The 24,165-nt window shown below is 38.5% G+C and overlaps 3 protein-coding genes across 3 annotated transcripts; 1 reads left to right on the top strand and 2 right to left on the bottom strand.

The window, feature by feature from the left end:
* The first annotated feature begins 905 nt into the window (after positions 1–905).
* On the top strand, positions 906–3,350 carry psmc3 (proteasome 26S subunit, ATPase 3). Its single transcript, XM_042409424.1, has 2 exons — positions 906–1,909; positions 2,897–3,350. The coding sequence occupies exons 1-2, from the start codon at positions 965–967 to the stop codon at positions 3,233–3,235; spliced, it is 1,284 nt and encodes a 427-aa protein (XP_042265358.1). The 5' UTR covers positions 906–964; the 3' UTR covers positions 3,236–3,350.
* A 3,515-nt stretch (positions 3,351–6,865) lies between these two features.
* psmb1 (proteasome 20S subunit beta 1) lies at positions 6,866–9,945 on the bottom strand. The gene is made up of 6 exons (XM_042410677.1): positions 9,748–9,945; positions 9,296–9,403; positions 8,369–8,450; positions 7,932–8,061; positions 7,595–7,701; positions 6,866–7,485 (listed from the first exon to the last, which is right to left on the bottom strand). The coding sequence occupies exons 1-6, from the start codon at positions 9,846–9,848 to the stop codon at positions 7,300–7,302; spliced, it is 714 nt and encodes a 237-aa protein (XP_042266611.1). The 5' UTR covers positions 9,849–9,945; the 3' UTR covers positions 6,866–7,299.
* A 2,434-nt stretch (positions 9,946–12,379) lies between these two features.
* phf10 (PHD finger protein 10) lies at positions 12,380–24,076 on the bottom strand. The gene is made up of 12 exons (XM_042405990.1): positions 23,989–24,076; positions 22,271–22,380; positions 21,909–22,039; positions 21,670–21,753; positions 21,309–21,433; positions 21,022–21,171; positions 20,002–20,111; positions 19,754–19,901; positions 19,191–19,340; positions 14,915–15,023; positions 13,832–14,020; positions 12,380–13,739 (listed from the first exon to the last, which is right to left on the bottom strand). The coding sequence occupies exons 1-12, from the start codon at positions 24,058–24,060 to the stop codon at positions 13,642–13,644; spliced, it is 1,476 nt and encodes a 491-aa protein (XP_042261924.1). The 5' UTR covers positions 24,061–24,076; the 3' UTR covers positions 12,380–13,641.
* Between the last annotated feature and the right edge of the window lie 89 nt (positions 24,077–24,165).

Below are 24,165 nucleotides of genomic sequence, written 5' to 3'. Positions count from 1 at the left end.
AAACAGCTTTTAGGTGCATTACCGCCGCCTCCTGGATGGAGTGTAGATCAGAACGGTTACTAAACTATTACATTAAATTATCCTAGTAAGTCATGTGTTTTCTAAAAAAAAAAAAAATCTGAAAATAGCTCTGTACCCTTCATCACCTGAACTCCTCTGCTACATTTCTCTAGTGTCATGTGATTCCTCTGGAGTGTAATGTTAAGTGTCTGTCTCTCTTGCTGATATCTAGGGCAGTATAAAAATACGTGCTGAACCGTTTCCTGTAGATGTTTAATGTACTGTTCAGACTGGTGAATTTTAAAAGATTTTAAAGATGTTGTATTTATTTCTATATTAATTTATTTTTTCCTTTTCTTTCTTTTTCTATTTTAATTGACTACTATAGGCTACTCCTTTTGAGTAAGGTCCTCTTTCATTTTGTATGTGGGTGGGACAGGGAATTTGGTCAAATTAATAAGTAAATTAGTCAAATACATACTGCAAACAGAGATTCCTGTCATATTCAGTGAATCCAAACAATACATTTTTCAAAATCTGAATGTACAAACAAAAAACTGTTAAAAGGTATAACCACTGAAAACTTTACACGATATTTATTCAACTATTCATTTTATTAGTTTGTTAGTTAGTTAGTTTTTTTTTCTACAACCTTTGTCCCCTTAACGTGCTTTTGATTGTAGACTCAAGTTGTAAACACAAAGTGCTGTAAACTTTCTGTATTTTGTTTCAATAAAGTTGTTTTAAAAAAGAGGGTGACGCGAGCCATCGATCTTATTATTATTTTAGCTAATTTTCATTTCATCAAGTGTACATTTCGTTGTATGCTATTTTCAACAAAGCTATTGAAAAAATAAAATTAAAAAAAAAAAAAATCATTTAAAAACTCGTAAACCGGAAATAGACACTTCATTTCCGGCGCGTCACAGTTCCCGAAGACAGACCGAAACAGGCAGAGAGAAAGATGGCGTCGCTGAGTGACAAATCAGTTTGGGACGAGGTGGAAGATGGCATCGGGGAAGAAGTTTTAAAGATGTCCACAGAGGAGATCGTCCAGCGGACTCGACTCCTCGACAGCGAGATAAAGATCATGAAGAGCGAGGTGCTAAGGGTGACGCACGAGCTGCAGGCCATGAAGGATAAAATCAAGGAAAACACGGAGAAGATAAAGGTGAACAAAACGCTTCCCTACCTGGTGTCCAACGTCATCGAGCTGCTGGACGTGGACCCCAACGACCAGGAGGAGGACGGGGCTAACGTAGACCTGGACTCCCAGAGAAAAGGAAAGTGCGCCGTCATCAAGACCTCCACCCGGCAGACCTACTTTCTGCCGGTCATCGGGCTGGTAGACGCGGAGAAACTGAAGCCTGGAGACCTGGTGGGTGTCAACAAAGACTCCTACCTGATCCTGGAGACCCTCCCCACCGAGTACGATTCCAGGGTGAAGGCCATGGAGGTGGACGAGCGCCCCACAGAGCAGTACAGCGACATAGGTGGTCTGGATAAGCAGATCCAGGAGCTGGTGGAGGCCATAGTGCTGCCCATGAACCACAAGGAGAAGTTTGAGAACCTGGGCATCCAGCCACCTAAAGGAGTCCTGATGTACGGCCCACCCGGAACAGGGAAAACCCTCCTGGCCAGAGCCTGCGCAGCTCAGACCAAAGCCACCTTCCTGAAGCTGGCTGGCCCACAGCTGGTCCAGATGTTCATCGGAGACGGAGCCAAGCTGGTGAGGGATGCCTTCGCCCTGGCCAAGGAGAAGGCCCCGTCCATCATCTTCATTGACGAGCTGGACGCCATCGGCACCAAGAGATTCGACAGCGAGAAGGCGGGAGACAGAGAGGTGCAGAGGACCATGCTGGAGCTCCTCAACCAGCTGGACGGGTTTCAGCCCAACATGCAGGTCAAGGTGAGGCTGCGACCACCATCACACCACCTCCAAACTCACGACGCTGGAGTCAGCTTCAGAGTCACTCACTTTTCATTTGAGCAGAGTCCACACATCAACTAGACAGACTGATATACAAGGAGTCAGCTTCTGATCCATTTTCTGAATTCTGTAACATTTTTTGGACTTGTGTTTCACAATTTTGTCGTCTGAATTAACCCAAACCACTCAGAGACATTTCCTGAGAAACCGGACTCAGTACTTGCTCTGTAGAGTTAATTCAGACAACAAACTTGTGTACCACAAGTCAAAAAAGGTGAAATGATACAGAATTCAGAAAAATGGTATCCTGTAATGCAGCTTTTAGTACCAGGATCAGGCTACATCTGCTACTAAAACCCAGCACATCTAATTTCGTATCACAATTAAACAATGTTTTCTAGTCCTAACACTGTCACACTATCAGAGAAAAGCACTAATATAGGTAAAGTAAAAGAGTAACAGTGTGCAAACACCTTTTTTAACTACATGTACCATTCAAAATTTTTGACAACAGAACAAATTTTTAGATTCAGGACAAGTAAGTTGTATTTTTTTTTTTCCTTTTTTTAATCTGTCAAGGAGACAGAGACTGAGTACATCTGCTACTTTTCTTCATATCAGGCTTTTGTAATAGATGGACTGAATACAGAGACAGGAAGTTCTTTTTTTCAGATGTACCGATTCTAAATGGACACAAAAGAACAATGAAGTTAAAGACACTTCATATGACGTATGGACACACAGGACGGTACAGATGTTTTCACAAACTACACAACAAAATTGGCAAAGTGTGATCTATAAATATAGAAACCTAAAATAATTACTTTTTTACAAAAAATTAAAAAAAAAATTAAAAAAAACCCACTGACTTCCCCATCATCTTATTTACTTCACCAGCTTCTTGCATTAGATTTTCAGTTTGATGCTAACAGTGTAACTACATTGATATTGTGCATATTTTTTTAGGTGATTGCTGCCACCAACAGAGTCGACATCTTGGACCCTGCGCTGCTCCGCTCAGGTCGTCTGGACAGGAAGATTGAGTTCCCCATGCCGAACGAAGAGGCCAGGGCTCGCATCATGCAGATTCACTCCCGCAAGATGAACGTCAGTCCCGATGTCAACTACGAAGAGCTGGCCCGCTGCACCGACGACTTCAACGGAGCCCAGTGCAAAGCTGTGTGTGTGGAGGCCGGTATGATCGCGCTGCGCCGTGGGGCCACAGAGCTGAACCACGAGGATTACATGGAGGGAATCTTGGAGGTCCAGGCCAAGAAGAAGGCCAACCTGCAGTACTACGCCTAAGGACACTGCGGGTGTCTGTTTGTGTGTGAGAGAGTTTTGATTATTAAAACAGTTGTTAATTAAACACTTGTTACAGTTGCTGATTGATTTGGGTTAATAAAAGGAAATAAAATAATTGAGTGTTGTTTGGTTTCCTCCTAAAGAAGGATGTTTGAAAGTATTTTCATGGTTTCAGGTGGTGCAGAATAATCTCACACAAGGCTGCAACTAACAATTATTTTCTCAAATAATTGATTATTTGTGTGGTACATAAAATATAAGCAAATTGTGAAAAAGCCCATGGTTACCTTTCAAAATGTCTTGTTTTTTTAAACAAATTCCAAAATCCAAAGATAATCTGTTTATTATCATAGAGGAGTATGAAAACAAGGAAATATTCACAGTTGGGAAGTTGGAAAAAGTGGATTTTTGTCATTTTAGTTTTAAAAAATGCTTAAAATTATTGTTTATCAAAATTGTAGCTGTTTTTCTCTCGAGTGACTAATCAATTAATCAACTAATCGTTGTAGCTCTAATCTCACAGCTGCTGTGGATTTTATTACTGTTAAACTCAAATTCACAATTAGCACAGCTGGAAAACATATTTTTAGTCATATTTTAAGATGACTGAGCAAATATTAATCCGACAGTTATTTCCAGGGCAGCTGATCAGGAAAATATCTGAAATTTCAACTGTGCAACTCAGTTTATTTTATTGCCGTTAATTCCTTCACTGCAAAGTTCATTAACGTACATTTATATTGTTTTCTACAGCAATGGTGGCAAAACTTCATCAGTTAGCTAAACTCCTCACTGGTATCACTGGGCCCATAGTGGAATTCACATTTTTCAGCGTGTCTTAAAAACAATAGTGATATGTTCATATGTACGATAAAAGAGTTATTGGTTGTAATTGTTTCCATTCTTCAAACTGGAAACTTCCCTTCCAAATGTGATTTTAATGGAAGTGATGGAGGACGAAATCCACAGTGTTCTTCTGTGACAGACACAGTGTAAGAATAGATTCAATAAAATACTTCAGTTCCTTATATGATGATGAAGACAACAAGAGGAAAAAGCAGGGGAAGAATACTATAAACAAAGAGTGATGTCTAAAGGTTCAAGATATCTTTCCTGTGTCTTTCTTTTGCTTTTGTACTTAATTTTCTCATCAATTATATTTATGTTTCTATCTTTCTGCATCCTTGATTTATATCAGCTTCTGTCCTGCCAAAGAGGAATGTTGTCAGAGCAGGTCTATGACTCTATGACGCTGGCGTGAGGTAAATAACAAGCAGCAGAAATGATCAGCCTCCATAAACAAATGTAATCAATATAAGTGATATTTCCCCGTAGGACAATAGCATCTTTTCTCATACAGAGGCTAACGGCTGCTAGAATACTGAATATCATCAAAGACACTTACAGTTTGCAAAAATGTAAAATATGTATTGACTAAACATGAAGGATGTATTCCAGCTAATACAGAAGAAGTCTGAATCCATTTAAAATGTTTTGGGGAAATATTTAAAACATGAATTTAACAATGTTCACAAACTGCACAGAACCTGTGAATGAGAATTAATCTGACTTGAAAATTCTTAACTTAATCCCAATAATTCAGGTCAGTTTATACTTATGATCTCAAGGGAAATATGTTCAATGACCTCAGTGACCTCTTATCAGTACAGAAGAAGGAGTGTACATAAGGTGTGAAAACCAGTCTGAGTACAGTACAGTACAGTACAGTATATATACATGAAAGACTTTCACTTTCATCATGTTCGGAGAGTGAAGCCTTAAATCTGAACATTAGTGACTATCGAGGACCTGGGAAAGCAGCTCATCATGGCAGAGAAGCGCTCCAATTTGAAGAAATGTGAGTCCATCAACATTTGGTGAACAGCGAGTTTAAGTGCACAGTGCATCATGTCAACATAGAGTTTTGTTTTTCCAGCTTTCAGGCTGGTGTTGGTGGGGTGGGCCACTTCTGGAAAAAGTGCCTCAGGCAACACAATCCTCAGCAAAAATGAATTTCTGTCAGGAAGGAGGAGTTCCAGATGTGAGAGCTGACACGGTCAAGTGGCTGGAAGGTTGGTTGATTTGATTTCCAGCACAGTGTTCAAACATGTCCTTTGTGTCTCAATTCTATGTTCTGCTCAGAAAGAGTTGCATGTTTTTTGTCACAATAGCAGCAATATGCCATCAGTTTGTATCCTAAACTGTAGAAAGTAGGTCTAAAAAGTTCCAGAAGAGCGCAATTCAAACTAACACTCAACTACATGCTCTGACATGCAAAGCGAAATGGCATTTCACAAAACCAGTTTGAAACAATTCCTGTAGCAGCCATGTAGCATTATATCAGTGAAAAAAATAAGTAAAAATAACAGGATGCCACCTGTCTTCTTTCCTTCTGTTGTGTCGTCTGGCAGTAGATATTATATTGCGGTATTATTATTATTCTCTTGCTTTTTAATATTTGAAAGATGTATATCTATGTTTTAATGGGAGGCATTAAAATGGTACTGATGTGTCTCGACTGTAAATTATGGAGGACAAAATCAGGTCGTATTCAGACAAAATGTATTCTGCTCTAGATTGTGATGAAGAGAATATGAAGCTTCAGCAGTCTGAGTGAGACAAATCAAGCAGGAAATTCATTACTTTGTTTTTCTTTGTTGTACTATCCTATCACAGATAAGCAAGAATTTTGTACTAAAAAGACTAACTTTGGAATATTATAACTTCAATTGTCTACATCCGACTGCTGAAGCTTCATGTTCGCTTCAGATGAATTTTACACAAAAACAAGACGATGGATTTTGTCCTCTCTCTCACACTGGAGACACGTTAGGAAGGGATCTGTACACGGTACAGACATGAGAAATCATTACAGCAACCAGTAACTCTTTGGGTGTACATGTGGGCATGAGAGTATTATTTATAAGATGTAGTTGAAAAAGTAAAACTATCCTTTAAGTATTCATCATGGAGAAATTCTTGTCACATCATTCTGATTTTTTTCCTCCAAGTTGTTGGTAATTTCCAATATCCTATTATCAGTGTGAACTGCATTTTTATAACCAAAACCCTTTAATTTTATTTCCTTATTTTGTAGTAGGAGGCATAAATATTCCAGGTGCAAATAAAAATGTAACATACTTTTGATCGTGTGTGGTTTGTCTTTCATTAAAAGAAAACTGCCAAAACCAATTCTGTTTCATCTGCTGTCTAAGAAAAAGTACATGACATTAATTAATCAATAGCATCAGGAAAACACACACAATACAGGCACCTTCTTAGTTTTAGTTGACGTAGGTGTCAGTGAGGTTGACTGTCACAAGACCAGGTGGAGGAGTTAAAACAATTACAGGACGAGTATTTGAAAAGTAAATTTCTATTCTCTTGTCTAGTTAGGTTACAGTACATAACATTATACGACTTCAGAATTCATTACAGTTGTTGTAATGTAAAATAAATCTAAACTTAATAGTACAAGAAGTAATTTTCCACACATTCATTGATGTATTAGTTGTCGTGGCTGCAGCCTTGTTCTAAATTTCAAAGTATAAACAACTATTTTCATTTCCCATTATGTTTTTGCTCATTAGGGTGATGTCTGTGTGAACATGTGAAATGAACGAGAGCAGATTTTTCAATTCTTTACATTTATTAAGAATGTAAAAAGAAAAGCAGAGTATTGTATCCTCAAAACATAATGGAAAATTCTAGGCAAGGGGAGCGAAGAACTGGCTTCTCAGAACAGGAGTGCTGATCTAGAATCAGGTTGGCAAACCACAAATACAAGGATCTGGTAATAGCAAAGATTGAAGGGAATAATTGTGGAAAAAGGGAGAAAAGTTTCAACTTCAAATGAATGCAAAAAGTGAACCGATATCAAAAAAATGGAATACAAAGTTCCCTGGTTGAAGCCTAACATAAGAGGCTACTAAAAGCCAACTTCTGGAACAACACTCCTATTTAAGAGAGAGATCTGATGTAAAGGGACCCGACCAGCATGGTAAATGTGGAAAGAACAAACAGAGAAGGAAAGCAGAGACAGCGGGAAACATCATGTCTCCTCTTCAGTCCTTCCTCAGTGGTATAGTCTGCTCATCAATGCCCTCCTTAGTGACAACACAGACCCGAAGGGCGTCTCCGGTGTAGACGTCTCTTTCTGCCGCTGAGATGAACACATCTTTGACCAGCTGAATCGCCTTGTCCTTAGTCAGAGGAACATGCTGCACACCCTCCATGTTCTTGAAACCAATCTGGGATAATAAAGTGTGAAAAGGAGGTCAGACATAACTGTACCATGTTCAGCTGCCACCTGTCCACTGTGGATAGCAACAGCAGAGTGTGAATGTGTGTGTTATGTACCTGGTTGTCTAGTAGTGGCTGAAGCATTGCACTGGCTGATCCTCCAGCCTTGTAGGTGTCTCTCTGATAGGAGCCCACTGGGTCAAAGCTGTAAACTGCTCCCTTGCCTACATCACAGAAATTAGACATTATGAATAAAAACAAACAAATCTTAGAAACAATGACAATACAACCTACAGTGTTATACATACAGCACAATATAAACAACAACCCACTGACTCAAACAGCAGCTCAACATTCACTGCCCCCCTGAAATCATGGCAGTCTTAACAACCACAACAACTTTTTACTGGCACAAACAAGTGCATATGCGTATCAGTAGCGTTGAAGTACTTGCCCTCTTCATCCAGCCCTCCGATGATGTTGTAGACATAGTAGGGGAAAAACCTCCGGCCGTACAGGATGGTGGACAGCATTGCTGCGATGGCTCCACTGGTCATTGACTTATTGTTCGAGTGTTTGTACATCTGAGAGAGAAGCAGGACCGTCAGTTTATGTGTTGTTGTTGTTTTGTAAATATTAAGTAACCTATGACACCAACTATAGGTCTTGCAGGACAAATATCCATAATGTACAGATAAATCCTTCTAGTTGCTTCTTGTATGAGATTTATGGAATAATTCAAATTGTGTTGATTAAAAGCAAAAAGACGCATTAGAATATTAATTCCTGGAACACTATGATCAGCAGACAAAGACAGTTAGTGGAGTCAGCTGAATTTGATAAGTTTGAGGATGAAACCAAAGAGAGACTGAAACCAAGACGCCAGCTCACCTTTAGTCTGGCATCAATGATTTTAGTCAGAGTCAAGCAGTCGCCATGGAAACCACTGCAGCCAATGACAGTCGTGTCTGTCCTGTAAAATGAAACAAAAATGAGTGACAGTCAGAGCAGTAAAGTCCTTAAAGTTGGTTGTGATTCATGTGGTGATGAGTAATTTTATCCCTAGATGCCAAATGGTTCTTCACAGAGGAGCACTGCAGCTAGTAGAACAACATTAGTTAGAGGAGCGCTTTCAATGTAAGTGATGGAGGCCAAAATCCACCGTGTGCCTACACAGTCATTTTGTGCAAAAATGCATTTAAAAGTTTATGTGAATCTTATAAGTCTTCAGCAGTCTGAGTTAGTCATATCAAGTGGATATCTGACACATTTACAGTCTTTTTAGCATCAAATTCCCTCTCTGTGTTTCCTCGGACAGTGTTTCCCTGTTGAGCTGCGGTGGAAGCACAGTAACAAAAAGAGGGACTTTTGACTCACTAAAAAGACTAACATTGAAAGACTTCTTCTTGATTTGACTAGTTTGGATGGCTGAGGCTTCATATTAGCTTCAGATAAACTTTTAAAAATACATTTTTGCACAGAGGCTTGTGTCCTCCATCACTTACATTGTAAGTGCATTATGAAGGGATCTTTTAATGGTCAATATAAACAGGAGAAATGATAAAAGCAAGAAAAAACATTTCAATGTTCATGTTGGCTCCTGACTATTGTTTCAAGACAGACTTGAAAAACTGTTAAGTCCTTTAAAGTATAACTGCTGTGACTTCAGCAGCAGGGACACAATAAATATGACTGATAATAGCTTTTTGGTTCATTTACAGAAAATTAATCATTATTGATGTGATGTATTTGATTAATTAGATATAACATGTTGTCTTTTTAAACTGTCCTTCATTGACAGTGACGGTCCACACTTACAGCTTGTAGCACTTTGGAGAGTCCCGACTGTGGATCGAGTATCCTTCACTCAGCCTGGTGTCTGAGGCTACGATGGCAAAGTCCTCCCCGGCAACAGCTAGCACAGTCCTGAAGAAAATACAGCACAGGTGAGTTCATTCATCTTCTGGCAGCTCACATAATGTGAACATGCAGAGTTACTGCTGTGTCAGCTACCTGCTAACGGAAGCTACACATCCGAAACCGAAACCGTGACTTTTATATCCCTATTAAATATGTGATCTCCAGTTTTACTAGAATATAAAACTAAAATGAAGATAAGTTATGTCTTGGGAAAATAAACGCTGCTCTGCTTTCATACCTTTTATGAACTCAACCTTTGTTTTGTTTCAGTTGGCATCTAAGTTATTGCTAAGCTGGTTAGCTAGTTAGCAAGCAGGCTAACTAGCCAGCGGTTTAAACGTCACACTCACCCTCCGTTGAAAGCGTACGGTGAGAAACGGTGCTCTACGGGACCAGTGTAGTGATAATCTTTCATCTTCCCAGGGTCTCCAAAACTCTGCGCCGAAAGCATCTTAGATATAGAAACGGAGCGGTGTCTAGGCTTCAGTCAGTAAACTCGCTGTATCACTGCAATATGGCAGCTTCTTCTTCTCCTGCTGTGTTCAGTGAGTCTCTGTGTGTGAGCGCCGCCACTGGCCGCATGCTGACACGACAGGAATAGATCAATACTTTTACACTCCGCAGTGCAAAATCAGGTTATTCTTTATTGTTTGTTTCAGTTAAAAGAGGAATATATAACTTCAATAACAAGTAATTACATTTGTAATAAGGTCTTTTTCCTCTTGGCCCCCAGTGATAAGCTCCACACCATGGGGGGGTTCAAGGATGTAGGTTTGGTTTTGACTTTGGTAGGGACATTTTTGTCAAACGGCCAAAATAATTGTGTATGTGTACTTGCTCTCTATCACTTTTATCTCTTTCATGCAAAATGTTAACTTAACTGATTATGCATTTGTTGACTTTCCTGTATCTTGTATAATGATTTTTTTCTCTGATTGTTACATTTTATTTTATTGATAGACTACTTAACTATTAAACTGAGACTAAACTTAACATTTAAAAATAACATTAAATGTTACAATAAAATAAATGTATAGAAACCTGTAGATAATGTGCTGCTCTGTAACTAGCTGCTGTAACGTTTTCAAACCTCATCTGAGATTCTGTCCTTCTCTCAGTTTGTGGATTTTGACGACACAACTCAAGAGTTTCATGACAGAGCAACAGTGATGCTCAAACTTATCTTTAAATCATCTCAAAAACTTCTATTTGGATTATTTTTCATTCAGCTCCTGAGTTTATGGTTAGATCTTTCACTATGACATCAGAGCTCACCTGAGTGGCTGCAGCTCACCTGTCTGTGTGTCTCTGTGCTGCTCAGGCTGCTGCTGACAGGATTTTCATAAAATAATGCCTGACAGTCACAAACAGATCAGTTGGACAAGCTGTGGCTAATTTAGCTTATAAATAATGTTCATGTCTTAACGACATATGGAATAACAGCTCTTGATCTACTCATGGAAAAGGGGAGAGATGGCATTAAATAGTAAATATGTCTCCCACTAATTCCAAAGATTAATGTTTGGATTGATTACAGAACCTTCTTATTAACTAAGCTCAACTGTTACTGACACTTTGGCTTTTCTTTGAAAAGGACCAGATGTCTTAATTTGCTTTTGGGAGGAATTTTCACCAACAGTAATAAAGTTGTTTAATTAAACAGCATGTCTGAGAATAATCACAAATTAGCTAAAACACCTAACTCCTGAAATTAAATATAATATCAGATCATCTTAGTTTTGTCCAGTAAAGTCGTTTTCACTTCTGTGATGTTTGGAAGGTTTAAATTATAAATACTAAACACTTCAGATTCTCCACCTCACGGACTCCACTACTGCTGCTGCCGGGCTGCTGCTAGTCAACAATGCCTACAGCTTGAAGTTGAGGGTTGCCAGATCATCAGGTCGAGCATCCCACATATCCTGCTGTTTCACTCTTTATCATAATAGCGCACTTTTCTGCAAAAAAAAACCCAAAACACACAAACCTGGCAACTCTGCAGAGATCTTACCACTAACATTACATGGAGTTAAAGATTGTTTAAATTGTTTGAGATCAGTAAAAATATTGTTAGAGACAATCCACCAACACCTTGATATGGGTAAGGACATTTCCCTACCTACGCCTACGGGGGGATCGAGCCTTCTGCTCCGCTGCACCACAGTTGTGAACAACCTTCCTAACCATCTGAGGGCAGCACAGACCCCAGAAAACCTCTAAAAACTTTTCTATTCAGGGACACTTTTTCATCTTAACTCCTGTTATTTTCTTCATTATATATTTTTAATGCTGAAGAACTTTGAGATTCACTGTGAATGAAAAGTGCAGTACAAATTAAATGCATTATTATTATTACATATAATTATTAGATGCCAATACCAAATAATATTGATATGCTATTTTACCTTTTTTTCTATTTGCCAAAACATACAGTCCGAATCAGAAGTTTGGATTTTCAAGGGAACGGGAAGGCGTGTCCAAAGTTTTAAGATGTTACTCTCTGACAATTTATCTGTAATACTTATAAAATCAATGTTGCTTAATGTTACTAGAAGTACAAATGGATGGCAAAATAATTTACATTATTTGCAATTTCCTGCAAATTGGTCACTCAAAAAAGTGGAGGCTTCAACAGTCACTCCTTCATGTTGCAGTAGCGGTTGTGTGTATGAGACAGTTTTAAAGCTTTGTTCATTACATAAAATGTAAAACACTTGTTTTTGAAATGTATGTTCACAATGCATAAGCTATGTGCAGCCACCCAATCAGTGCAACCAGATTATCTTGATTTTTGGCATCAAAACATCCCAATTATGTCTTCTATGAGTTTTTATAGAACAGAACATTGAAGGTCTTCATTAGTTTTTACCGTATATCAAGCACAGCACACATTTATACAACTGTATCTGTGACATGTTTATAGAAAAACTATTGTGATTAATATGCGGTGTACAACAAATAAGGAATTAATGAGTCTTTTTTTAGTCTCAAAGTAGCTTTTATTGAAAAAAAAAAACACTTCAGTATTCAGTGACTATGACATTATTATCAACAAATATTCCATTAACATTTCCATGTAACAACCACTGCAGGACAACAAAAAATTGACAGACTTAAAAAAAAACTAACAAAAAAAAAACGTCTTTCAAGCTGATTGCAAAAATATCAGTTGATTTATAGTAGCCTGTGGACGCTTAATTTCAATGTAATTACAGTGAGTGGTTACATTTGTGTAATAATTAATAGTGGAGGGTTGGCAACAAAACTAACACATGTAAAGTGAGACACTTTACTATTTCAATTATTGAGACTCAAACATAAATACCTGAAAACTGCTGCAGCCGTAGATCACAGCCAGCGTCTATTACATTTTATTACACAGGACAAGAGTTTAAATAAGATTGCTCTTTACTGGCCTGCATCGTTAAATAAACGTTAATTAAAAAACATATTGTAGTTTATGAGATACAAAAAAAAAAAACATACAAAAATGTTGTTTTGAAAGAAATAAATGAGCGAACTCTTGTTAACCCTGATTGTTTCAGTAGTACAAGATCAAAAGCACCATTTGTTCATCTGAAACAATTTATCGCTGTTGGTCACAGAGATGTGAGACAGAAACTACAAGACGAGTTGGTTTAATGAAGTAGGAATGCACTCACACTGATAGTGGTTAGCAGATCACCAGGATTTAGTGCGACAGAGTTGGATGGATTCAATTAACATTATTCATGTATGATGTCAGTCAGTCCCTAACGTTACAGACCAGTTACTATGCTTAAATTAATGCCTAATCTGACATTTTTTAGTACATACATTTGAGATTTATTAATAAACATGGTTTAAGTTTGACTTTACAGGTAAAAAATAGGAATTCTGTGTTTCTAAACTGATTGTGATTGAAATTATACGCCAGCCTTTCTTCTGTGTTTTCAGACATTACTGATGTAAACAAAGCTTTCACAGCAAAGATTACTCATTCAGACTTGGCTGTTGTCTCGTGGCAGTCTGTGTATTGAACGACTTGTAAATCAGTAACAACAATTTTTGGTATTTTTTGGTAGTGGAACTACACTTTAGATTAAATTTAGATCAAAGACCGGACTTTTCAGATAGTCATAGTCATTCAGAAAGCTTTTGAGGACGTTCAATTTCCACCCTGATCCTTTAACACTTTACAGCTTCTGTAAACGATTATACAAATGAGAATTTGGTCAAGGTATTGTAGTTAATGATGCCGTCGGTCATTTCTGAGCCGACTTGGACTTCTTGGGTGTTTTGGCTCCTCCCTTCTTCTTGGGTGTGGTGAAATTTTTGTCGCACACCTCACATACCCAAAGACCTGAGGAGACAGAAAAATTGAATGAATAATTATTTTAAAAAATCAAGACAAGTAGAAAGAAGAAGTGCCTGTATGCATGTTCATCCTCTGACCATTAGGTATGGAGTCCATGCCCACGCAGAACGTGTGGTATCCTCGGTCACATTTGTCACAGAACATCATCTCGTCCTCATGGTGGGGCTGCTGGCACACGGTGCACGTCTTACACTCCATACACTGCCAGCGGTACGTCTGGATCACACCCACCAGCTCCTCACTCATGTCCAAGCAGGATGGGTGGCCTAAAGTTTATGGACACAAAAACACATGCTCAGAAGAAAGTACGCAGACACACACACAAACAGAGCCAAAGACAGAAATAAATACATGACACATCCACACAGCAACAGGCACACACACAAGGAGGCAGATGAGACAGCAAAACACAGACAGACATGATGTTCGTGTCTCACTGACACGTCGTTATTTAAGAGAGCATTATCTAGAATCTGTTCACATCTAGACTGTTTTCTAAAATGTCTATAACTAGTTTTATGACTATCTTAAGTGACAGGCTTGGTCTTTTTCTCCATGTCGTCACACCTGCTTGGTAATTACTGTATGAACAGAACATTAAATGTGTTTGACGCAGCCTTCAGATGAATAACTAATGTGTATGTAGGTGTACAGTAACTGTAAATCATTTGAACAGTGAAATATATATATTACCTGAAATAACACAAGCTTTACTGTCTGAATGTAAACACTCACACTGTGTTTAAACAAGGTATAAACAATTTCCTGAAAGTACAAAACTTGCTTATACAGATCTGAAGGCTTCAGCTGTTCCACTCGAGACAATGAAATGAAGTTAACTGGTGGTACAACGACAACTGAACATTTCAATTCACTGATAAGAGCTGATTCATTAGACAACGAACATCTGGGATCAGCTAAATATTATTCAATCATCAGTTAATTAAAAAAAACACCAAAAAAAACAACACTGATGAATAATGAATCAGAGTCAACGTAATTTGAGAAAACATGAAGACACTTAGTATTAGATGTGGCTAAATTCTGCTGATGTTATGTTGCAAATACTGGAAAATAGTTCTTGAACTTAAAGTCAAAAATACAAACACAACACAAGCAGTGCAGGGAAGTGTCCTTTAAAACGAAGTGCATGAACTTACCGCTGTTATCACATTGGGAGCAGTGAATGAGAGCCTCTGGCTTGCCTTTCTTGTTGGCCTCTTTACCCTTCTGGCAAATGCCACATATAGCATTGGGAATGACCTTAGGCTGCAAGGGCAGAATAATGCTATAAAAACCAGCCAGAAACGGGTATCCTGTAGTCATGGACAATATACAGTACAGTGTAGTAGTTCAATGCATTTTGAGTGCTTTGGAGACAAAAGACAAAAACAAAAAGAGCACTATATCTTCTACTTTTGGGAGCACAGTACATGAATTACATGTTGACTGGTTTATACACTTGAAACACATAAACTTAAACAGAATTCAGCATATTAAACTGCAACAGTGTGCAAAGTACCAGGAGATTAAAATATATCTCAGGGTACAAACAAGAACGGCATGTGGTGTCTAACAGACCCTCTTGCAAGCATGTTGCATCTGTAATCTAAGTGATGTCATCCCTGCAGCTCCCATTATTTACCATGTAACAATGTTCAAGGCTGTTTGACAAACAAATATTTGACAATTGTAGACTTGAATCAATATGCTGATGGACACAATCACAACTTCTGTCCACTCTATGAGTTTGAAATTTTTATTTCCACTCTTGAACTGTGTTTTATGACTATGGATGTCTGAAGAGTTGCTTTTTATGCAACATACCACTGAGTTCAACAGGGGTCAAAGAGGAAAGATAAGGAGACTTGGGGACATTTAAATCAGGATGTCACAATGGAAATATTTGGAAACATTTAACTCTTTTTAACGCCTCTATAGGAAGCCGCCACAGAATTAAAACAGAGAAGACTGAGCAAGATTTTATGGTTGGACTGCAACAGTCTTTATCCAAACTTTTAACGAGTCAAAATCTGTGCATACAATATTTGTCTGAAGCGCATGAAGTAAGTGTGTATCCCGAAAATTAACTAAATCTGTAGTCTTACATACTTACATCATGTCCAGTTGCATTAAACACTTGTGACATCCTTCATTAGAATGTCCCCTGACAGGAAGAGCAGATTAGACTAGACGGCTAATGGTTAAAAAACAAAAACAAAACAATGGATCAATTAAGTTTGGTAATGATGGAAATCCAAGACTAGAACCAAAGCAGAACTAAACTAGGAGAAAAACAGCAGCAGGAAAGGGAAATAATAAAGAGAAGAGTTGGACACAGCCCCTTGAATTGCTTCACTACAGTGTGAATATAGACATACATATTCTACCAATACTACTACTTTAAAGGATAGAATCAAAATTTTTCCAAGTCTGTCTTAAAATAATAGTCAGGTGTTCATATGTACACTAAAACAGGTTTTGCTCGCTATAATCATTCCTCCTGTTCATACTGACAAAATCCACAGTCCTAATTTAGAGCAAAAAGTGATTTAAATGTCTCTCAGAAAATAATCTGAGGCTTCAGCTGTCTGAGTTAGTCAAATAAAGAGGATATCTTCAATAGTTAGTCTTTTTAGTAAAACATTTCCTCTTCCTGTTCAGCTACAGTGGAAGGATCGTAACAAAAAGAGGGAATTTGGCACTAAAAAGACTAACTTATATATAGATATCCACTAATTTGGAATGCTGAAGCCTCATATTAGCTTCAAATAAATGTTCAAATACATTTTTGCATGAAAAGAGGACTGTGGATTTTCATTCAACCTTTTTCACAGCAGACAGTTTGACTTGTCGTAGCAGAAAAATCACAGGTGCAACTGATCAAGAAAGCCGTGCCGATGAACCATCACGCACTATACCAGAGTCATGAAATTGGAACAAGTAAACCGAAGTCAGCCATCTTTAATGTTATTAATTGCACCTGTACTTTTCCTGCTTTGACGTGTCAAAACGTGCTGTGAAAAAGGTCTTTTAGGTGGGAAATCTCTACTGGTTGATACTGGCTCTTCCACAGCTGGTGGATTTTAGAGTTTTAAGATTAATGGACAACAAGATATAAGAGGGATATTCTGTAGGTATAGACTATTACTTTTATTGTTATGTCATGAAATATGTCATCAAATATATTGTCTGTCTCAGCTGTCAATATAAGTAATAAAGTTAGTAGCCATTGATACAAATGCTAACCTGTTAGCTGTGCCGAGTGTATCTATTGAAACTGAACTCTGCTCAACCTTCAAACTCCTAGTAATAATCAGGACGCTCAAATCCCAAATTACACAAATTACACTTTCTCATCTCCTCAACATCACAGAAGAATCAATATCAAGGGCAACACGGTTAAAAAGATCTGAAATATCAACAATGATTATAATATGATGTAGTCACATTATGACTGCATTAAATGAAGTGTTTTTATCTCCATCATGATCCATTTATGTTTATAGCAATTCATTTCCCAACTTGGTATCATTAACCTTTATTTTATTTTAATGATGAAATATAGATTTGTTTTAATCATGCAACATGTACGACACTCTGAACAAAATTATTCTAAGTAAAGGAAATTAATTCATCTATTTTCATCTTTGTTCTTCATAATTTGTTTTTATTCATGAGCTGCATTGTGAAAATATCACACTACTCAAACACTTTAGAGAGTTTTCACCAATCATGAGGTCACTGTAAACCACTGCATATACTGTAGATGGTAGCCAGACCAGAGCGAAGTAACGTTAATCAGCTAGCAGCCTGCATCACTGACTGTCACATACAGATTCTGGGAACATTGAAAACCATTAGAAATCATAAAACCTTTCATCTATAAATAGGGATTTTCTTAATGGCTATGGAGAATATACTTTACCACTGAAAAAGAGATGAACTCTACGTGCACTTTACTTTGGCAGATTTACCCAGGTTGCAAAGTTATGCATCATACCTTTTGACATCTGCAAACTATATTTTTATAAATATAATGTCTGAAGTTATAGCATCTATAAGTCCTTTTGTACTCATCACAAATTGACATAGTACACGGACACTAATGAATTCTGGCTCCCAACATGTCCACTAAACTCTGCTCCTGCTGGGTCGATTCAAACCATGTGCAAAATGATCAGATGAGTAAAGGACTGTTCAACTGGTACTGGGTAGTCAAACTTAAACACACTGTGAAACTGGTAACTGGCAAACACACACTAGAAAAGGACCGTGTCCACACCACAAAGCTGAGCTGAACTCAACTGGACTTTTCATTAACGGGAATATGTAGCCATATTTTTACTTAGGTGTTGGAATTTTTCATCTGCAACTTTGAGGATTGGAAAAATAAAACAAAAACCATGTAGAAGAAGAGTGGAGTGACCGAGGGACAGCCTTGAACAAGTAGATAAAAGTCAAGGTGTTTATTTAGAATAAACCTTTTAAATTTAAAATAACTGCTAAAGATGTGCTGTGACTTGGTGTTAAAGCAAGATTAGCTGATATGGGTTTGCCCAGCAGCGTACACACTACTTCTAGTTCAGCTCAGCAACAGTGTGAACAAGGTCAGCATGTCCTCATCTCTCCACACTGACATTATAGGGACAAGTAAAGCCCAAACAGCTCTCCGATAATTATTAACAGATTAACAGTACATCACATGGTGTATAAACAAAGCATATTATTGTACCAATACACAATTTAAACATTAGGGTTAAGTGCATTCTACACTTCAGGTATAAATGTTAAAATTCTCTGGTGTTAACATCAACTAGTTTTTAAAAGCAACCACAAAACGTGTGTGGTTTATATTTTCTATATCAGAGTAACAAAAATGTTTTTTTCAAAAATGTGAAAGAAAAACTAGCAGCCAAAACATCCACTTACTTGTCTTGGAAGTATCTTTTTTTTGACAAGTGAGGACACACAAGAGGTATATTGAAGACATTCAAAAAGGAAAAACTTTTAAAGTTCAAATTTGTCTTCGCTGAAAAAACAAAAAAAAAGTGAAAGTGCAGTGGAAAGAAACACGTGAACTGTTCCTTTAAATTGTTCTTATTGCTCACAGTCTGGTACGAAGGAGGAAAAAAAAAAGCCAGGTGGCAATCATAAAAACAAAAACTGAAGACGGGACCCCCAATGTGTGACTGTGTATATGTGTGTGTGTGTGTGTGTGTGTGTGTGTGTGTGTGTGTGTGTGTGTGGACCAGGTGGTCCCAGCTGAAATGTTGACAAACTGTAGAAGCCGGAGAACAAAGTGAAGAAAGCTAGGGAGGGTTGACGGGATGGATGGAGTAAGGGAGTGGTAGTAGTAGAAAGAGGAGGAGGGGGGGTAGAAAAAAAGTGCTGCTGCTGTTGTTGGAGAAGAGTTCAGGTGGTTTTGTCCTCTACCTTGTACCCTGGGGTGGATTTGTGGGAGGCAGAATGGCGATGGCCGTCTTTGCCCGGCGTGGATGTCCTGTCTTTGGCCTTGGACTTGTGGCCCTGTCCGCCTCCTCCCTCCTGGCTCTCCACGTCTGATGTGTTGCCTGAAGAACTGTCCTGCAGAGGAAGAGGAGGGGGAGAGAGTTAAGCACAAGAGAGGGATTTAAAAATGATGTACACAACTGTCTGAGTTCAGGTTTGTTGTGTTAATAGTTCTGAGATCGAACCAGAACCTTTATTTCTTCAGCCTATGGATGCACACAAGCCTTCCCAGTGTGGCTACAATTAATTATGATTTCTTTAATGTCATGATATTGCATCAGATTAACCATTAACATAAATGAAAACTGTAAAAAGAAAAGGCTGCATTTCTCCCAGCTAATCACAGTAATTCTTTAGCTTAATGAATCTTATCTTTTCACTTTTACAAAGCATAGTACAATTGCCGCATGGTAGATTTCTACCATTAAAACATCATTAGTCCAGAATGGATGTATGAACAAGCGTCCAGTGGCAGCTTCATGTCTTACAGATGAGTTCTTGTTCTTTTTTTCATCCTTGCCATCCTCAGCGTCGTCTGAGTCGGGTTCTGAGTCCAGCGCAGGGAGCTCTGGATCCAGTGGAGGCTCAAACAGAGCTGTGTTCAACGGCAGGTACCGCAGCTCATTGGGAGAGTACCTGTTATGGACAATATGATAAATGCATCAGGGCAAAACACTCAGCATGGCAACAAAGCAGAAAACACAATAAGGTTACATGTGATTTGGGAGGAATGTACTTTTTGTAGTAGTCCTGGAACTGTCCTGGTATGAGAGCCACAGGGTAGGGCCCTGTCCTGGTCAGCTCTGGAGCAAGCACCTTGAACCTTCCCTGGGGCACCTGGATAATCTGGGACAACACACCAAACAAAAAGCATGTCAAAATGTTATAATACCAAAAACAAGCCAGTGAGGTCCAAGTTGTTGATGATGAAAGACTGACAGCAAAGTTAGAATTCAACACACATGGTCTTTATGTATCTACTGGTTCAGATGTGATGTATACTGGTAAAGATCATCATAGTTCCTCCTAACTTCTACTTCTGGGGGAAATTCTGCCCTCTTTCTTTAAAAGAGCAACAAACCAAGTTTTGATTCAGATTAGAAACAGAAGTCTTCGTATGTGTAACTAGAGCTGGTCATCACAGAGTAACAGCTGAGATACACCAGGCACGGATGCGATGCGTCATGTAGGCAGGACAGAGAGGGGTTTTCTACCTGCTACACCAACCTCATCTCCGTCACTGCATGCATATTGAGTTTTGCCGAGTGATAATGCAGTTGCTTATGCAGGGTTTGAAAGCCTAGGCTATATTAAATGGTACTGAATTAATTAACTAGATCGTTTTAACTACAAGATCATGGATACACATTGATTTGATTGATTTATTTTAATGTGCAATGTAAAAAAAACCCAACAAGGTGACTTCTGCGTCACATTGCCTCTGGTACAATGAAGTATTTATTTTAATCATTTTTAAACAGTTTGTGCTTGTTTTTTTTTTTTTTTACATACTTCTATGTAGATTTTACCTGGTGGAGGGCTGTGTAGCCACATGTAGGAAAAAAAAAAAGAAAAAAAAAAAAGACATGAGCAGTGCAATGTCCGCACGGCTTCCATGGTCAGTGTAGCAGCTTCAGTTGATTTTAATGGACGTGCTTGTGTCTGTGCCTAATGTATGCCTTCAATGATGGTCACAAGATCCTCATCGAAACTCAGTCAGTTCACCAAATCATCTGTTATCTTAAGTTGGACTTACATGTGTCTGGAGGTCAAAATAAGCTCTCCTCTCTTCCATACGCTCCCTGTTGAAGTTACTGTTGAACTCTGCAGCCTTTTTAGCTGCCTTCTTAATGTACTCAGGTACTTTGCTGGCCTCCACCTTCTGAGGGTTCTGCTGCTGCATTTGCTATGAAAGGACAATAGACAAAGCAGCATGTGAATATATGTATGTGGAGGACTTTCATTAAATGCATTACTGTAAAATAAGAATAACAGTAACAGCAGTCATCAATCCTAGGATGTACATATTATTTGTGTACTTACAGAGTACTCTTTAGCTATTCTCTGTCGCTCTCTCTCCTGCAGTATGACCGAGTACTCAGAGTGTTTGGTGGGATACTCCTTTATCATCAGATCTATCACCTCATCACTCCGCAGAGCTGTCAGACCTGGAAACAAACAAACAGCATTCAGATCCTGTGCACACTTTCACTGCATCAAGCTTACTGATGACTTGCACAATCAAATGTTATTCACGGAGTAAATCACATAAACAAGGTACCTGACCATTAAAACTCCTAACGCACCATGTTAAGAGAATGCTAGGATTTTTTTCTGCAATGTAGTGAAAAACCTATGTACTTCAAGCTGGTCTGACAGTATTAGGGCTGGAGGTGGTTCCTACCCAGAGTGCACTGTGTCTCAGTGATGACGTTCTGTTCGCGCAGGTAGAGCTTCTCTTTGTGGGACAAGTCTCTCCTCTCCATATCTAAAGAGTAACAAAAAAAACAACACCTCTGGTCAGGGAACAGGTTACAGTAATTCTCCTTAACAGCTCAATGGAAAAGACAAAGACTATCATTACAACAGCATGAAAGCAGACAAAAAACTACAGAGGTAACAGCTTTTTATTCCAGTTCATACCAGGGTACTTCCTCTTGAAGGATGTGACTCCCAGATACTCGCTGACCTGCTCCTGCAGCATGTAATACTCTCCTGTATCATCTGGCGGCCATTTGTACTCTGTCAGGTTCTCTGCTGGGAAATATGTTGGACTGGACGAGGGGTGAGGGGGACAACAGGGGTTGAGTATAAAGACTGTTGTCTGGCAGCATAGAGAATATAATAGGTACTAAACAGTCATTGCTCTCAGTTTGATCATATATGCATATGTACATTTTTTGAAACCCTCGGGTTATCAAGACCAGTTAAAAAATACTTGAGACTGTTTCAACATGCCCCCTGACAAATTACTGCTCTATGACAAACACTACAAGCCAACCCACCCAAGCTCTTGGCTGGAGGTGTCACAGCTTCGAGAGCTGTCGCCTGAACCCATTCTCCTCCTCTTGGGAGGCTGGCTGCCATCATTGGATACCTCTTCTATTATATCCTCCTGCAGAGAAAAAGAAAAGAATACCATCTTAATTATGTTTAACCATGATATAAGGTGATGTTGGCAAATAGGATAAAGCATGCTTCTGTTTAGAAAATGGACTCATATGTAATGAACTGAGAGGAAAGAGAGGAGGACCGTCTCATTTTGTTAAGCCCAACTTTCTCACACTGGAGTATTGCTTTGCTGCTGTTTGTGGGCACTTTTTGGTCACTATTTGTGATTTGACTTTTTTTTTTTTTTTTTTTTTTTTAAATGGCAGAGAAATATTTGTTTATCACCTCCCCTGTGGTTCACATTTTTGGACACCTAAGCATCACTTCTCACACATCAGAGAAAATTACTTGTCAAATCTGCAATGAGGCAACAGCAAAACCTCGAAATGAACAGTCATCTTATTACATCGTCCATCACATCTATTGTATTTCAGATTCATATTTTGATCATCTTTGGGGTACTGTCTGTATATATTGCTGCTATATATACATTGTGTAGATTATTCAGGTATCAATATTTGATACACTCAACTCTGACATCTATGAACAATCATGCACTGTACTATCATAGCAATATCCACCTGACCATTATATTCTTTCCGTTCTATTTATTTTTTTCTATTTGAGTTAGTTTTTTAATTACTGTGTATAATTTAGCCTTTTATTGCATTTACGTTATTGTTTTTACGTCATTGTCGGCTGCAGTAACATTGTAATTTCCCTTTGGTATCAATAAAGTATCTGACTATCTGTCTGTCTAGTCTACATTAACGTGTGAAAACTGATCTAAAATGATTCATTTTTGACGTTTAGGATTTGTCTGTAGTGGGGACTGAAGGAGTATTTGAAAAGAACAAGCAGCTAACGGAACACTCCACTATAGTAACTGTTATCAGGTAATTATATAATAAACAGCTGAATGTGTGTGCTAACGTTACATAAATATCAATATGGATTACCTCATTGTTTAACACAGAAGCCTCCGCTCCCGCACCAGCAGACTGAAAGGCTTTTTTTCTGCTGAACTGTTTACTCACCACAACGTCACTTTATATAACATACTGCATCACTTCCACAAATGTATATCTGTATATCTACATCTTATATATCTTTGTAAGCTGCACATAGTAATTTATATCATGCACATCAGCATTTTATGTCTAAAATGCACAACTGCATCTGGTTGTTCGGTATTTGTATTTGTTCAATGACAATAAAGTTAAATCTAATCTAATGTGTTGATGGGAGAGGGTGATTAGTATCATCAATTACAGACTTGACCTTACATGCACAGAAACGTTAGTTAATCACGTTATGTGTTTTTTACATTAAAAAACGACACAAATCTCTGTTTATAGACCCAACACTACAGACTGTATAAAAATATTATTGCCCAACACGCAAATATAAGCCGTCCTGAAAAGGTTAATCATTCGTTACACAGCTGGAAACAAAACAAAGGGGTGACGCTAACGTCGCTAACAGTCATTCATGGACTCAGGTAGCCGTTGGATAGCTAAATAGCTTAGCTGTTAGCTATCAGAGCGACGATGCAGAGCTCCCTGAACAGAGATAACCGTGAGTCGTGTTGTCTGCGGAGTATAAATGTCACCTTTATGGACTGGGCTCCAGGAGTAGCGGGGTTGCTGTCGCAAGGCGGTCTGACGGGGAGCACAGCAGCCATATTCCGCTAAATAAAGCTTTGCTGCTGGGCTAGCTGCTAGCTCACCAGCCGTTTGTTTAGCTTTCTTCTTTCCGGTGAGGTTTTTGTGGCGGTTGAGAAACGTTA

The sequence above is a fragment of the Thunnus maccoyii genome, chromosome 1, assembly GCF_910596095.1.
Source record: "Thunnus maccoyii chromosome 1, fThuMac1.1, whole genome shotgun sequence".
Lineage (NCBI taxonomy): Eukaryota > Metazoa > Chordata > Actinopteri > Scombriformes > Scombridae > Thunnus > Thunnus maccoyii.
This window is presented reverse-complemented; position numbering and strand designations above follow the sequence as displayed.